Source organism: Cucurbita moschata, unplaced genomic scaffold, assembly GCF_002738365.1.
Source record: "Cucurbita moschata cultivar Rifu unplaced genomic scaffold, Cmos_1.0 Cmo_Scf00005, whole genome shotgun sequence".
Lineage (NCBI taxonomy): Eukaryota > Viridiplantae > Streptophyta > Magnoliopsida > Cucurbitales > Cucurbitaceae > Cucurbita > Cucurbita moschata.
In genome coordinates this window covers 653,160-667,711 of record NW_019268521.1, presented here as the reverse complement: position 1 = coordinate 667,711, position 14,552 = coordinate 653,160, and the positions used below count along the sequence as shown (strand labels likewise).

The following is a 14,552-nucleotide window of genomic DNA, read 5'->3' as shown; positions in this document are numbered from 1 at the left end:
TTTTTTTTTTTTTTTTTTTTTTTTTTTTTTTTTTTTTTCCATCATGAAGTCTTGTAGATATAGATATATTTATGTTTCCTATCCCAAAAAAATGAAGAAAAACAAAAAGAAAAGTAAATGAGATATACGTACGTACTTGGGAAGCTTTGAGTTCAGAAGAATGACTTTCGAATATCAATGTGATATCTAGTATTCGAAGTGTATTTCTTAAAAATTAAAATGAACGGATGCAATGAAATAGGTCTCCTTTGCAATGGTTTTTTTTTCTAAAAGAAGTTTCCTAGAGAGGGAGGAAACTTTTATGGCAAGCTGGCCTTGTTATTTCCCATTGGAGTTTAGGGCTTGAGAGGATAGGATGTTTTAAGGGTGTGCAGACTCTTGGAAGTGGGAGGTTAGGATTACTGTGCATTTCAGTACTCCCCCTTGAGTTTCTACTTCAGAATTTTTGTGATTATTTCTCATTCTTAGTTGCTCAATCGGAGATTTTCTTGTAATTGTTTTTTTTCCAGTTCGTCTATGTTAATAATAATTGTTTTCTTACCAAGAAAACAAAGTTACAAATTTGTTGTTATAGTTTACCACGAAATTGTATAATATTCTTTTGTTTCTTTTATTTCATTTCAATATGAGCTCAATTTTCCATAAGCCAAAGAAGATTGATTTTGATTTGATATGTTGATGAATTCCTTCTTCTAGCATAATCAGCTGTATTGTTGGAGCTTAAAGATACTTTGAAACTCATATTACACATGAATAATGTTTATGAGCATAAACAGTCGAATTAGTTCATCCAATCGAGTATTGAATTTTATTTTAAATTTCATATTCAATAGAAATTTCCTCCACTTTTTTCTTATAGTATAAAGCTATCACGTTGTTGTTTTTTCTTCTATGAAAAACTGTACTCTTGTAGAGAGCAAATGGTAAACTACACAACCAGGCAATGAAGGAAAAAAAAATAAAAAAAAACAGCTAGACCAAGAGGAGCCAAAACAAAAGTGAAGACTAAAGCCAAACAAAACGAAATCTTTCCTTATATCATCGCATAATTACAACTAATTAGGTGGTTTAGAATTCTTCAACGTTTTCTTTTTCATGGCCATGAACATCAACTGATAGTTTTATTTTTCAATCATGATTTTATCCATATTTTCTAGGTTTACACCAAGCTTTCATGAACTAATGGTTGACTCTCTTCACATCAGGCAAACTTGATGAGAACAGCTGCTACTAACTATTTACTGGATTCCGGAATCCGCTGGGGAGCTGCTCCTGCAGTTAAAGTATGCTCCACTGGAGACTGTTCCCATGAGTGCTCCTACTGATAGCACCGCCTTTTACATTATTTATTTATTCTTTCAATATTTAGCACCTAAATCTAGTTCTCTTTGCTATTTTGTTATTTTTTCCTTTTTTTTTATCTTTTTTCTTTTTGCAGGGTGTTCGTGATGCAGCTGTAGAGCTTCTCCACACTCTTGTGTCTGTCCATGCTGAGGTAATCTTACCATCAGTTTAGGAAAATGCCAACCATGTGCTAGAAGCGAACTATTGTAGTCTCATTGTTCTGATTTTCGTTCTGGATATTAAAAACTTTTTTAATTAAACTTTCTGATTCTTTAATGCTAGCTTGATGGTGCTATTTCCTTTGTGAAAAGGCTTCTACACTATTTTTGTTCTCATTTCATTTGCCGCTTTCCTTCCTTCTAACTACAAGTTTTGGCTAGCTGACTCTTATTTTAATACATTGTTTCAGGTTTTTGCTGGTGCTAAGCCCCTTTTGGACAAGACACTAGGCATTCTTGTTGAAGGTTTAATTGATACTTTCCTCAGCATTTTTGATGAAAATGCAACAACAGAGCTACAGTCACTTGATACAAATGGTTTCTGTCAACTCATGCTTGAGGTAAAATTAATGTTAAACTAGGGAAGGGAAATCAACGTTAGCTGTGTAATATGATACTGATCGAACATAGGATGTTTTTCATGCATTTAGATTTCAATAGAGGAAATAAACTAGAAACATGAACCGCTGATCTGTAACCGCAATTAAACAAATAAATTGCCCATGCACCAATTCCAACAGAAAAAAAAAATGGTAAAATAATAACGAGCTGAAGAAAAAAAGCCATGCATCTCGTCGTTTTTGTTGCATTAGGGGATGTATCATAATTATATATTGTGCACTGGAGCAGCTTCATTTAGATGGTTAACCGATAATGGTAGTAGCTGACTTGTGCTCCTTTTGCAGCTCGAGTACTTCGAGACCATATTAAATCCTTATTTCACACCCGATGCAAGGGAGTCTTTGGGGTCTTTGCAAGGAGTGCTTTTGGAGAAAGCTACTGAAAGTGTGACAGAGGCAGCTGATAATCCAGGCCATAATCGTCGGTCGACTCGTGGGAGCGAGGAAGCTCTAGATGAACGACAGCAAGGAGCAACTGCCCCAGATGAACTTATTGTGAGAAGCATCTTCTTGCACTATATTCTCTTGTACATGTTAAAGTTCAAAATAATGCCTCGACTCACTCTTTATCATTTTAGACTTGACATATGCATTTTAGTCCCTCAAGTTTAGGTGTTTTCTCAATTTAGTCTCTTCATGTTATAACATGTTTCAAGTGTAATCTTTCCATTGTAGCATGTTGCAATTGGCATTAACCACCCAAGAGAGAGAATTTGTAGTTTTAGTTTACAAATTTAGAGGAATTCAAGGCTTATCATTTGCCAATTTAAAAATTTACAGATGGAAAAGATATAAACTTAAAATTTGTTAATATGTAAGGGACTAGAATTATACTTTGCAAACAATAGGGACTAGATACAAACATTAAGGACTAAAACATATATCTGATTTATATTGAGCCAAAAGGTAGAACATCTACATCAATGTCTAGAGTTCTTTAAGTTTAGCAATTGCTACATGATAACTGATTCATATGTATCAACTATACCTTTTCTTTTACTACAGTTGTTGTGTGCGTTGGGCTATAGTCAATTATCTTTCTATGTTACAGGCACTGGCACAGCAGTACAGCACAGAGTTGCTTCAACAAGAGCTCGAGAGAACACGAATAAACACCGCTTGCTTTGCAGAGTCGATTCCATTAGATTCTGTCCCTGAACCAGTCAAGGCAGCATACACTTCATTTAATGCCACTTATAGAGGAGGCATAACTCCCACGGGGTCTCCTAGTTTCTCGTCCCGGAGCAGGCGTCGTATATAACCTTAGATTCTTGTTTGCTTGATGGATTTTCCCATATCAATGCAGAACTACTTTCGGTTTTGTTCATTCTTGTAAGTAAGTAAATCTTCATTGGTCATCCTAGTTTTATTTTTCCCCATGGTCAGTTTTTGCTGTATAATTGATGTCTATTATTTACTTTCAGGGATGTGGAACTGTTTATATTGTGTCCCAAGTTTACTTTAACAAATAATTAGTGTTGACAATATGTTCGGGTTCTTGGTCTATACATTTGTGAATGTCTGCTTTATATCTTAGAAATTTCAAGTCTTAATTGTTGTTCTCTGGCTGTGTAAACTTTAAAATTTGCTTGATTGTCATTAGCAAATTCTCCCAAAAGATTTTGAGTCCAGTTTTCATATTTGTTTATTTATATTTCTTTAGATGAAGAAGCAATCAAAATCATCAAATATAAATTTGGCGATTTAGATTTTGGGACACTGAAACGAAAAGCATTGTTTTATAGTATCCTGAAACGGTTGATCGTTGCAGGTTCAAATGCTCGAATGCAACAGCATCGAAGTTTGGTGACCATAGATCTTTCTTGTCTACTGCAGGAAATAGTGTTGTACAATATGCTTTATATTTACTTGATCTTATGTTCAAGGTTTCCTAGAGACTATACCTGTTGAACAGCTAAAAGTTCTATTTTTTTTTTTTTTTTGAACTTTTGATCTCAAGTGATAAAGGTCTAATAATTTTAAAATACTTGATTTGCCTCTCAAGAACTCAGATTTTCAAACATAAATTAGGAAGAATTAGTTGATAACTCACATTTACCATTTAGATCTGAAACTAAGATTGTGGAGAAATTATGGGTTTATTGATGTGAAGTAATACCACAGAGAAAATCCAAGTAAAAACAAGAGAAGTTTGGAAGGATCTGATGTGTTTCTATGCTTTTGTGCTGCCTAGCTACGCTCAGAATACGCCCACAAAGTGGCCTGAAAACAAAGTTGCAGATACTGTAAGATGCTCAGAATTGCGCCCATTTTACCATTGAATTTTTGTTTCTTTTAGGTCTGACTCTAAAAAGTTGGATGTCCCATTTTTCTTAGGTCTTCCTCGCCTTCCTCTAGTCTCTTTGGTTGAGGTGATAAGTCTGATGAAGCACACCGACTTGTAGGTTGCTCGAAGCATCTAGTTTGTTCTTAGCTGTGTTCTTCGGTTTCTTCTTCTCTTCCTTGTCACCAATGCTAATGCTAATGCTAATGTAGGCTTTCAAAAGATATTGATAATCTTCATTAATATCTTATATACGCAATTTTGTAACCATTTACCTTCATCAATAAGGCTTCGTTTCTATCGAACATCTTAAGGAATGACCTAATTAACTCCACTCTGCTTCATTTTTTTTTTTTTTTGTCATTTGACCAAGACCGATAATATTACTCTTCAAGCTAGAGATATAATATATTTTGGTCAGCCGTTGATCACTATTTTTGCACTTGAACAAGACAGATACTTTGCCTTGGATAAGTATAATTGATCCATTACCAAAATTTACATTTCCAATGAGCTTCTTATCAAGCTCCTTGAACTTTGCTCGATCTTTGGTCATGTGGTTGCTCGCTCCATTGTCTAGATACCACATGTTGGTCTCCCTCGATCTTCTCTGTTTGCGAGGAGGTTCGTCATAACATTCTCTTCATTGAGCATAAATAGGTTGGGCATCCTCTCGGCTAACACCAGTACGGGCTCTTCGTCATGCGTGAATGTGAGGTTTGCCTCATCATCCCGCTTTCTTGTTGCGACACTCCACTGTATAATGCATGTATTCTCCACAAGAGTAACACTTCATCATGCTCTTGTCTTTTTAGTGGTTGGCATCATCATGAGTTTGTGAGATAATTTTACAACCTCCTTTGTCACCATGTCCGCAACCACGACCTTTGCTTTCTTTATTGTAGCTGTCATACCCCTTCGAAGCTAAAAAAGAAGAATCAATCGCATGTTTCTTTTTTCTCCATGTGAGCCACTCCTCATGTGTGAGCAAGTTTGGTATCGGCTCCTATCCAGTTTACCAGCTCGGGTTACACTGTTTGGTACCATTTCCTACATTGTTTACCCTTCCGAAGCTGGTTAACCTCGTGAGAAGAGGGCAGTTTAACACCCAAATGGCTTAAATTAAGTTTTTTTTTAGCTATAAAGTTGAATTATGGGATACTTTTAACTATGTCCATGTCATGTCGTGATATAATCTTGTGGGGAAATATAGGTTAGAGTGAAGGATAAGGGGCGCCTCAAATCATTTTTAGGATTATCGAGTGGGTTCGACTCAAGCCAACCAAGTAAGTGGTTCCACTATTAGTTTGGTTGAAAAAATTGTCTTACGTATTATGATACGTGCTTCGTGGACCCTACATGTGTCATATGCTTAAATATTATGTTATGTTATGTGATGTTATGTTATGCAATGCGATGTTATGTTATGATATGATACGTTATACTATGATAAGTCATGCTATGCTATGTTATACTAGGTTACGATAAGCTATGATGGGTGATGATGTGAATATCTATCCGATGCTCTAATAGTTCTAGATAATCTCCTCAATACATGCTCAGGTATCACTTACTTCACATATGGTTCTTCAACAACAGTTTTAGGAGTTTCGTTGTGTTTCTGCTATAATATCATTGAGTAAATTTTTCTACAACTCAAGCTTAACTCCCACTTGTTTCGAAGTCTCAGAACCTATCTTCTTTTTGTTTTTGTACAAGACATTTTCATCAAAGATCACGTTACAATGTCTTAGGGTTTTTTTGTTCTTGTCATTCCTAAACATATACCCGAACATGTCAAAACCATAGCCTATGAAGTACACTTCATAGCCTTAGCATCAAGCTTGTCTTTTTTTCTCTAGATCATCGTGAACATACGCAATGCAACCAAAACTTCTCAAGTGAGAATAATTGACTTCTTTTCCTCTTCTGGAAATTTAAACTCCAAGGGCACTGAGAGTCCTCTATTGATCAAATAGGCTGGCGTATTCACAACAGTCGTCCATAATGTCTTTGGTAGTCCAAAATGAATCATCATGCTCCTTGTCCACACATTCAATGTTCTGTTCATCTTTTTTGTAATATCATTTTGTCTTTGCTTTACCTAGAACTGTTCTCATTAATATAATTCATTCGGTTGCACAAAATGTTTTATGTTTTGACTTGTACTTTTATCCATTGTCAGACCCCAGACATTTGATTTCAAGTCGGTCTTATTTTCAACTTCAATGTTTAACTTTTTGAAAGTAACAAACACATCTGACTTATGTTTCAAAAAATAAATCCGTATCTTATTGCTGAAATCGTCAATGAAGGTAACGTAAAACTTTGATCCACCAAGTGATAAAACTAGAGAAGATCCCCAAACGTCATTGCCAACCACGCTTTCTTCGGTTCTCTAGCAGCCTTTATGAAATTAACTCGTTTCTGTTTGCCCATAACACAGCTCTCATAAAGACCCATATCAACAGACTTCAGGTTTTCTAAAACTTCTTTCGCAATCAACATTTTCAGTCATTTGACGCTCACATGTCCAAGTGTATTATGCCATAAACTTGAATTGGAATCACTCTAAGCTACAGGAACCATATTTATACATCCTGGAATGATGTATAAGGTTTCAGATTTTGTGTCACGTGCTACCACTATGACATCCTTCACAATCTTGCACGAACTCTTCCCAAACTCTATTGCATAACCTATGTTATCCAATTAACCAATAGAGATCAAGTTTTTATTGAGACAAAAAATATATCTGACATCTTCTAATGTCTACTAATTTTCTACTAGAGTTTGTATGCAAACATCTTCATTCCCTTCAATCTCCAAGGTTTTATTTTCGGCAAGATACACCTTCCCAAAATTTTATTTTGTGAAGTTTTGAAACAATTCTTACTTAGAGACGAATGAAACGATGCACCCAAATCTAAAATTTAGGATTCAGTTAGGCTGTCCACTCCTTCGGTTGAATTTACAGAACCATCATCATCTCTAGATTTGTGATTCTGCTTCCTCTCTTGTTTTTTCATACATATTCGACAATGCTTTTAACAAATCCAACATTATCTTCTCGTTGACAATGTTGAATGTCAATATCAGCCTTGGGCCTTTCGATTTTTGAGATTCCACTACTCTGTGGTCATGGTATCCGGTTTCACCCCGAACAGGGGTTCGTGAAGATTTTTCTTATACAGGTAATCTTCAATCTACATCTTCTAGAAATTGAAATCAAATCCATCGAACTTCTCAATTCCAATATTTGAGCTTTTCGTTTTCACAGATCGTGGTGAATTTTGCTTAGCTCTGGTACTTGTTGTTAGGATCGCGCAACAACACACACTCGATCTACATGAACACAAAAAATAGGAGATAGAAAATGTAATGAGGAATATTCGTTAGAAATTTATATTCATGACTTCAAGTATGTACAAGAATGGAAATTACAAAGAATACACCAAGTTTATTTTCAAACCAAAATCTAATGGGTATATATATGGTTTAATTTAGTATATAGAGCTTTACCAGCTATAGTCATCTATTACGTATAACTATCTATCATCTATAACTTTATCAGATATAATCTTTTACTATACACAATTGTTTACTATACGTTCATGTATCATATATAACTTTGCTATATATAACCAATGAAAAAGCTATAAATAAGTAACAGACTCATAGCTTAACCCAACCACATCAAGCACTCCCATAATTTTTCTCACATAATTCTAACATTAGTTATAAATTTCATCCTTAATGCTTTAAATCAAATTACAAAGGGAAGAGAAAAATCATGGAAAACACGGTTTTTGCATAGAAATTTCAAAGAAATCATCTACTCAATAATAAAAGAGAGAAGTGGCTTCTCATATTGCATATATTCCTAGTAATATTACAACAAAAAACATTCATAAACTTCTTCTTGGCTATTTACATTTGCCCAAATCATCTTTGGAGAACCAAATGGTTAGTGGAAATCCATTCGAAGTGTGTCAAACATGCATGCAATGCAAGCTTCTCCTTCATTTAGGCTATCTATTTGATGCGTCTCAAAGCCAAATATGCCAATAACCTATACCCCACAAACATAAATAACAAAGCTCCAATGCTCAATTCAGGGCTTATTTGCCCTACCACATCTTCTTCCACAAAGTTACACCTTGCTTTGTCGGTTCCATGTCGTGAGCAACCGAGCAACGACCATATCTTATCTCCGGTGCCATATTGCACGTTGATGAAGAGCCTATAACTGTAATATGTCGCTGAAATGTATTTGATCCAAGTCATGCACGTTGGTACTTTGTGTACATAAAAACCTCCTGTCAAGACAAATGCCAACATCGTCACGGTTACTACGGTGGAAGCTTGTTTAGCATCCATGATTGTTGCACCTAACGCAAGGCCAAGCCCTTGCGATACGAGAACGTAGCCAAGGAGGACCGACAACGTCAAGAGAAAGGCACCGAGCTCTGGTTTTAGCTCGGTCATCCAATATGCAATGGTGAGGAAAATTGTTGGAAGGATGAGCTCCATAGGAAGGTCTCCAATGACTCTAGCCATGAAATATGACGATAGCGTGTACAAACCCGAAGCTCGTTCCTTAAGAAAGATTGCTCGCTCTTGAGGGAATGCAAAAACCGCGTTAAAGGAAGGGAAAACTCCCCAGAAAATTGAAATGAAGAAAAGAAGGCCGAGACGATCTTGAATATCTCGAAAATCCGAGTGCCACCACATCAATCCCGCGAGCATCGCCGCAGTGATAACTTGAAAAACTCTCAAGCCATTGAAGGTCTCGTGTTTTCGTTCTTTGAGATTTCTCTGAAGTAAGATACTCAATTGGTTACACCACATGAGGAGACTAGTTTTGCAAGTCAATCGTTCACGAGTTTTCGTTTCAAGCAACGTTGATGTCTCCATGCAAGCTGCCTTTACTCTTGGAGCCAAAAGAGTGTTGTAAGAAGTAATTAGGGTTTGCTTCATGTTGGGTTTCTCTCCTTCACTTGTATTTTCAACTTGGTATACACCTACATGCATGAAAATAACACAAAATCAACTTCTAAATTCACATACCACACCAAAACTACAACTTTATTTTCACTATTCAAAAGTACTAATCTGGTAAAGCATCTAGTTGGAATGTTTGAATTGGTGGTCGACATAATTCAAAATAAAAATAAGAGTGTTAAAAAAATTTAATGACCTCCGGTTTGGATTGGACTATGAACTTATTCAAACTAGGCTGAGTTTAAATAAATAAAATTTCTATAAATCGGTTCATGCTAAAACTAGATTGGGTTCATAAGAGTTGTTTAAGTTGAAAATTTTACCATCTATAAAAAAAATGTTCCAATCATGTTAGGAATCACGACTCCCTACAATGGTATGATATTGTTCACTGTGAGTATAACCTCTCGTGACTTTGTTTTAGACTTTCCCAAAAGGCCTCCTATCAATAGAGATCTATTCTTTACTTATAAACCCATGATCATTTCTCTAAATTTGCCAATGTGGGACTCCCTCCCAACAATCCTCCCCTCGAACAAAGTACACTATAGCTTCTCCTGAGGCCTATGGAGCCCTCGAACAGCCTCCCCTTAATCGAGGCTCGACTCCTCTGAAGTTTTCGAACAAAGTACACTTTTTGTTCGACACTTGAGTCACTTTTGACTACACTTTCGAGGCTCACAACTTCTTTGTTTGACATTTAAGAATTAGCCAATGTGGAGCTAATGTGGGACTCCCTCCCAACAATTCTCCCCTAGAACAAAGTACACTATAGTCTTAACCTCCGGACCAACCTATGAACACTCCTATTTAAAGGACTAAAGAAAGGCCCTTAAAATGCATGCACATGTAGGTTCTAAAACGGGATGTTTCCCATTATATAACTATCTTAATAATTTATTTCCCATGAACAACACAAAAGCATTAAATATTAAATATACCAAAAAAGAAAGGAAAAAAAAAAACATTTAAAATAAGGAACAGCCATAACTCTTTTGAAAAAAACATTGACCATTGTTGGTGGTAAAGGCAAGAGTTCCACTAATGGTTGGTGCCTTCCACCAAGCACTTTGGGCGCCCATCATGCCCATTCCAAAATGCTATCATTATATCCCAATGGGACTGCAAAATCTCAGCCCTACACATGTCGCCCTACCCGACACGTGTCTACCCTAATCTACTTCTTCCAATATTAAAAAAATCAACGTAAACCTAAACCCTAAACCCTAAACGATATCAAATATAAGAGATGTAAATTTGAATCTGATATTATATTTTAAAAAGTAATTAAGAGCGGGATCCATTATGCACTAAAAATTGCCAAATCGAAACCTTCCCGCACTTTATAATCATGGGTTTTCAAAAGCATATTATATATTTATATATGTATGTCTCCAACACATTAATGTTTTACTTTGTATCCTCTCTCACATATGATTCCTAACCACATTAAGAAAGGGGGAAAATCTCTCTTAGGCTTTATTCTTCACAAAGGGGTTTGAAATATTTATCTCTTTAGAGACCTTTTAAAAGGCAAAAACAAAAGGAAAAACAACCCTGTGGAGATTTGTTTTCCAAAGTAGTGGTTTTTGTTAAAGGGAGGAAGGTGATTCGATGAATTTAAGGTAAATCTAAGTATGTTGTCTTTAGAGACGTTCAAGGGATGGTGACAAGAACAAGTCTTTCCTTATCCTTGTTCCTGTCTCCTATTTCAACTTCTATTCCTGCGAAATTTTTTATTTATTTTTATGAGTATGGGAATGGAGATTTCTACGGGTACCGTCTCCATCCTTATTTACTTAACAAGTAGAAATCTCTCCCCACCCTCCTATTCCCAACTTAATCCTAGATTTCTCATCCTATTTTAAGTGGGTTCCCACAAATCCGACTCCACAGGTTAATGAACATATCTAATTTATTAATATTTTTCCAACTCACTTGCCATCCTTTTATATATATATATATCTAGATAATTGAGGACTCTCTTTTTTGACAGCTTGCATTTTAATGAGGAGGTCGGTCCCTTATGGTCATTTCAGGCTTCTGATATTTTATGAGATGAGAATTTAATTTTCTGTTTCCTTTCTTTTTATTATTTTATTTTCATTAAATACATTTTTAATATCAATTTAAGTAATGAAAATAAAATTTTAATATCAATTTAAGCACAGCTCAATTAGTTTAGATATATTTTACTGATTATAGTGTCAGAAATATTCTAAAACTCCCGACACTTACTTATTTACCATAATACTCTCGACCCACTTCTTTTTTCCTCTAAATTTTCATTAAAATTATAGACAAAGAACAAAAGAAAAAAGATTATTAATATTTTCTTTTTTCTTTTTTAAAGGTGGTTGTGAAAGAAACCCTAAAAAGTTCCTCGTGGATAATGAACACAATATCCACTGATTTATTATAAAATAAAAAATAAAAGAGAAAAAGAGAAAAAAGAGTTAAATTAATAATTTTTAGACCCAAGAATTAATTAGTAAAAAAAAATGAAAAATTTAAAATCAAGCTAAAAGCTTAATGTGATTTTCCATGGTTAATTAGCTCCTTAATCAAAGTTAAATTATTGATAAATAAAAAAATTAATGAAGATTTAAATACGATATGAAGAAAATAAATTAAAAAAATACGTACCATTGGCGAGATCGAGGAGAAAATCAGCTGGGTTCATGGGAAAAGAAGGTGTGAACCCAATAGACTCAAAATAGCTCATTGCTTCACTTCCTTTCCCATAATACAAGCATCGCCCTTCCGACAGCACCAGCACCTTGTCAAAGGTTTGGTACACCCGGCTCGATGGTTGGTGAATTGAGGTCACTATGGTCTTCCCCTTGTGAGCCAGCGCAGCCATGGTGGTCACCAGCCGGTGCGCCGCGGTTGAGTCTAGCCCTGATGTCGGCTCGTCGAGAATTAGTAGGCTTGGGTTTATGAGCATCTCGTGGCCTATGCTCACTCTTTTTCGTTCTCCACCCGAGACGCCACGGATGAAGGCGTTTCCGATGATTGTGTTTTGGCATTTCGTTAGCCCAAGTTCGACGATCACCGACTCGGCCACTGCGACTTTGTCTTGCTTTGAGAGGGAAAGAGGTAGTCGGAGGAGAGAGCAAAATATGAGAGTTTCTCGGACGGTTAAGTGTGGGTAGAGGACGTCGTCCTGTGTCACGAACCCGGTCCAACGGAGTATCGATTTGGAAAGCTTTTGACCGTTAGCCAACACTGACCCGGTTAGACCGTCGCCCTATTATCAATATAAGAGGGTCAAACCTCTTTTTGACTCAGGTTTTGACTAACAAGGTCTATTTTAACTCTTTAAAACTGGGAAATTCTCTATTGTTTATAGAATCAAATAAATTACTAAGAAAATAGGGATTATATTTAAAATATTTGACTACGAAAAACCAGAATGAAATATATTTGTATATAATAAATGATCGAATATAATATTTACGATTAAATGTGAAATATCCTCAATCACACAAGATATTTGTCTATGATAAAAGAGCAAATATGATACTTAAGAGTAAAAAGTAATTAAAAGTTAAATATCATACAAGATATTTATATATAATAAAAGATCAAATATGATACCTATGTTAAACTTTAATAGAATGCAAAAGTAATTAAAAGTTAAATATCATACAAGATATTTATATATAATAAAAGATCAAATATGATACCTATGTTAAACTTTAATAGAATGCAAAAGTAATTAAAAGTTAAATATCATACCAGATATTTATATATAATAAAAGATCAAATATGATACCTATGTTAAACTTTAATAGAATGCAAATATGATATATATTAGGGTAAATTATAGTTCAAGACTAAATATCTTTTAACACCTGGAATCTTCCCGCAAGAGCATTAAGAAGAGTTGACTTGCCACTTCCGGACGGGCCAAGAATGGCCAAAGTCTCTCCCGGCGACACCATCCCAGAAACCCCATGAAGAATACTCCGTTCTTGAACGGACGGCGCCGCCCCATCGCCCGACCCACATCCAAAAATCCGTCCAATAGTATTTCCACTCTTGTTCGTCACCTTCACTCGATAACTCACATCTACAAACTACAAACACGGAAAAATCATCACAATAAACTCATCCAAACATGGAACAAAATTTGTAGCTCACCCCGAAACATCCATACCTTAAGAGTTAGAGGACGACAAGAAGAGGAAGAAGGAAGGTGAAGAGAAGAGACATCTTTAGCTTGAGCTCCACCAACAAAAGAAGGCATTTTTGATGAACTATATAAACTAATGTCTTTTTGGGCTTGTTTTGGGGATTGAAATGATAATGAAATGAGGGAGTTTATGGAGAGGAAGAGGGAAAAGAGGGAAGAACAAAGGGTATTTAATGGAAGGGAAGAGGGTATCAAAGTGGATGACACGTCAAAGTGAAAGGGGCAAAGGGAGTGGAATGGCGTGGCGTGGCAGCTCCATATGGCAAAGATCAAAACCTTTTCTTTTTTGCAGCTTCGGACCACTAACTCTTTTTAAATGTTCATACTTTGTTGGTTGATGTCATTTTTTGAGGTGATTCTTTCAAACTTTGCCTTTTGTTGCCACAGAGAGACAATGTTTGCCTCTTGCTAGATGGAGGAGAGAGGGCTCTTTAAAGACCTGTTGGTTTGCCTTGGAACTAGAGGTAGAAGAGAGAGAGAGAATAGGGGAGCCAAACTATGAGACTGTCGTAGTATGACCGTATTGGTTTTAGTAACGGATAAAAGATAGTTAAAAAGGTAAGTGGTTCGAAGGTAGAACGATAATGGTGAGAGAGGACGAGAATGGAAAAAAATGACAAAGATCACTTATTGGTTCATGCATAAATGATTTGTTCCATTTAATTTGATGGGAACACGTGAATATATTGGCTGATTAAAATGGTGAATGTAATAAGTGAGAGAGCAGGAGAAGAAGAAAAGTGACAGAGATAAAAATAGAGGACGGGATCACCTTCCAATACATATATCATCTTTTAATCCCACTTCTAGACTTTCAATCTCACTTCAGTTTCTCATCCATAACATGGTATCAGAGCATCATTCTTAATATAATATTAGAGCATCATTCTTAACATAGTATTCATAGCGATGAATATAAACAGAATGTGTTAAATAATCTTCGAAATTTTGAAGCTGGATTCGGCTAATTATGCCATAAAGAAAATTTTGATATTTAAGAACTCCAATAAATTAAATTTATTTAGCTTCAGGGCTTTCATATTTGCCATTTTATTACAGGCAAATATCTTGTATTAAATTTTTTTTTTCTATATCGTTGTAAA

General features: G+C 35.5%; 2 protein-coding genes across 3 annotated transcripts in view; one reads left to right on the top strand and one right to left on the bottom strand.

The window, feature by feature from the left end:
- Positions 1–3,526, top strand: part of LOC111443002 (exocyst complex component SEC5A-like) — a 23,915-nt gene extending 20,389 nt beyond the window's left edge. For both annotated transcript variants that reach the window (XM_023080590.1, XM_023080591.1), the window contains 5 exons: positions 1,206–1,283; positions 1,439–1,495; positions 1,754–1,903; positions 2,249–2,458; positions 3,015–3,526. In XM_023080590.1, the coding sequence (XP_022936358.1) occupies positions 1,206–1,283; positions 1,439–1,495; positions 1,754–1,903; positions 2,249–2,458; positions 3,015–3,224 (705 nt within the window). In that variant the 3' untranslated portion in view covers positions 3,225–3,526. The remainder of the gene's footprint in view (positions 1–1,205; positions 1,284–1,438; positions 1,496–1,753; positions 1,904–2,248; positions 2,459–3,014) is intronic.
- A 4,541-nt stretch (positions 3,527–8,067) lies between these two features.
- LOC111443005 (ABC transporter G family member 25-like) lies at positions 8,068–13,748 on the bottom strand. Its single transcript, XM_023080593.1, has 4 exons — positions 13,414–13,748; positions 13,109–13,333; positions 11,898–12,501; positions 8,068–9,271 (listed from the first exon to the last, which is right to left on the bottom strand). Exons 1-4 carry the CDS (start codon positions 13,501–13,503, stop codon positions 8,283–8,285), a joined length of 1,908 nt encoding a protein of 635 aa, XP_022936361.1. The 5' UTR covers positions 13,504–13,748; the 3' UTR covers positions 8,068–8,282.
- Positions 13,749–14,552: the final 804 nt, after the last annotated feature.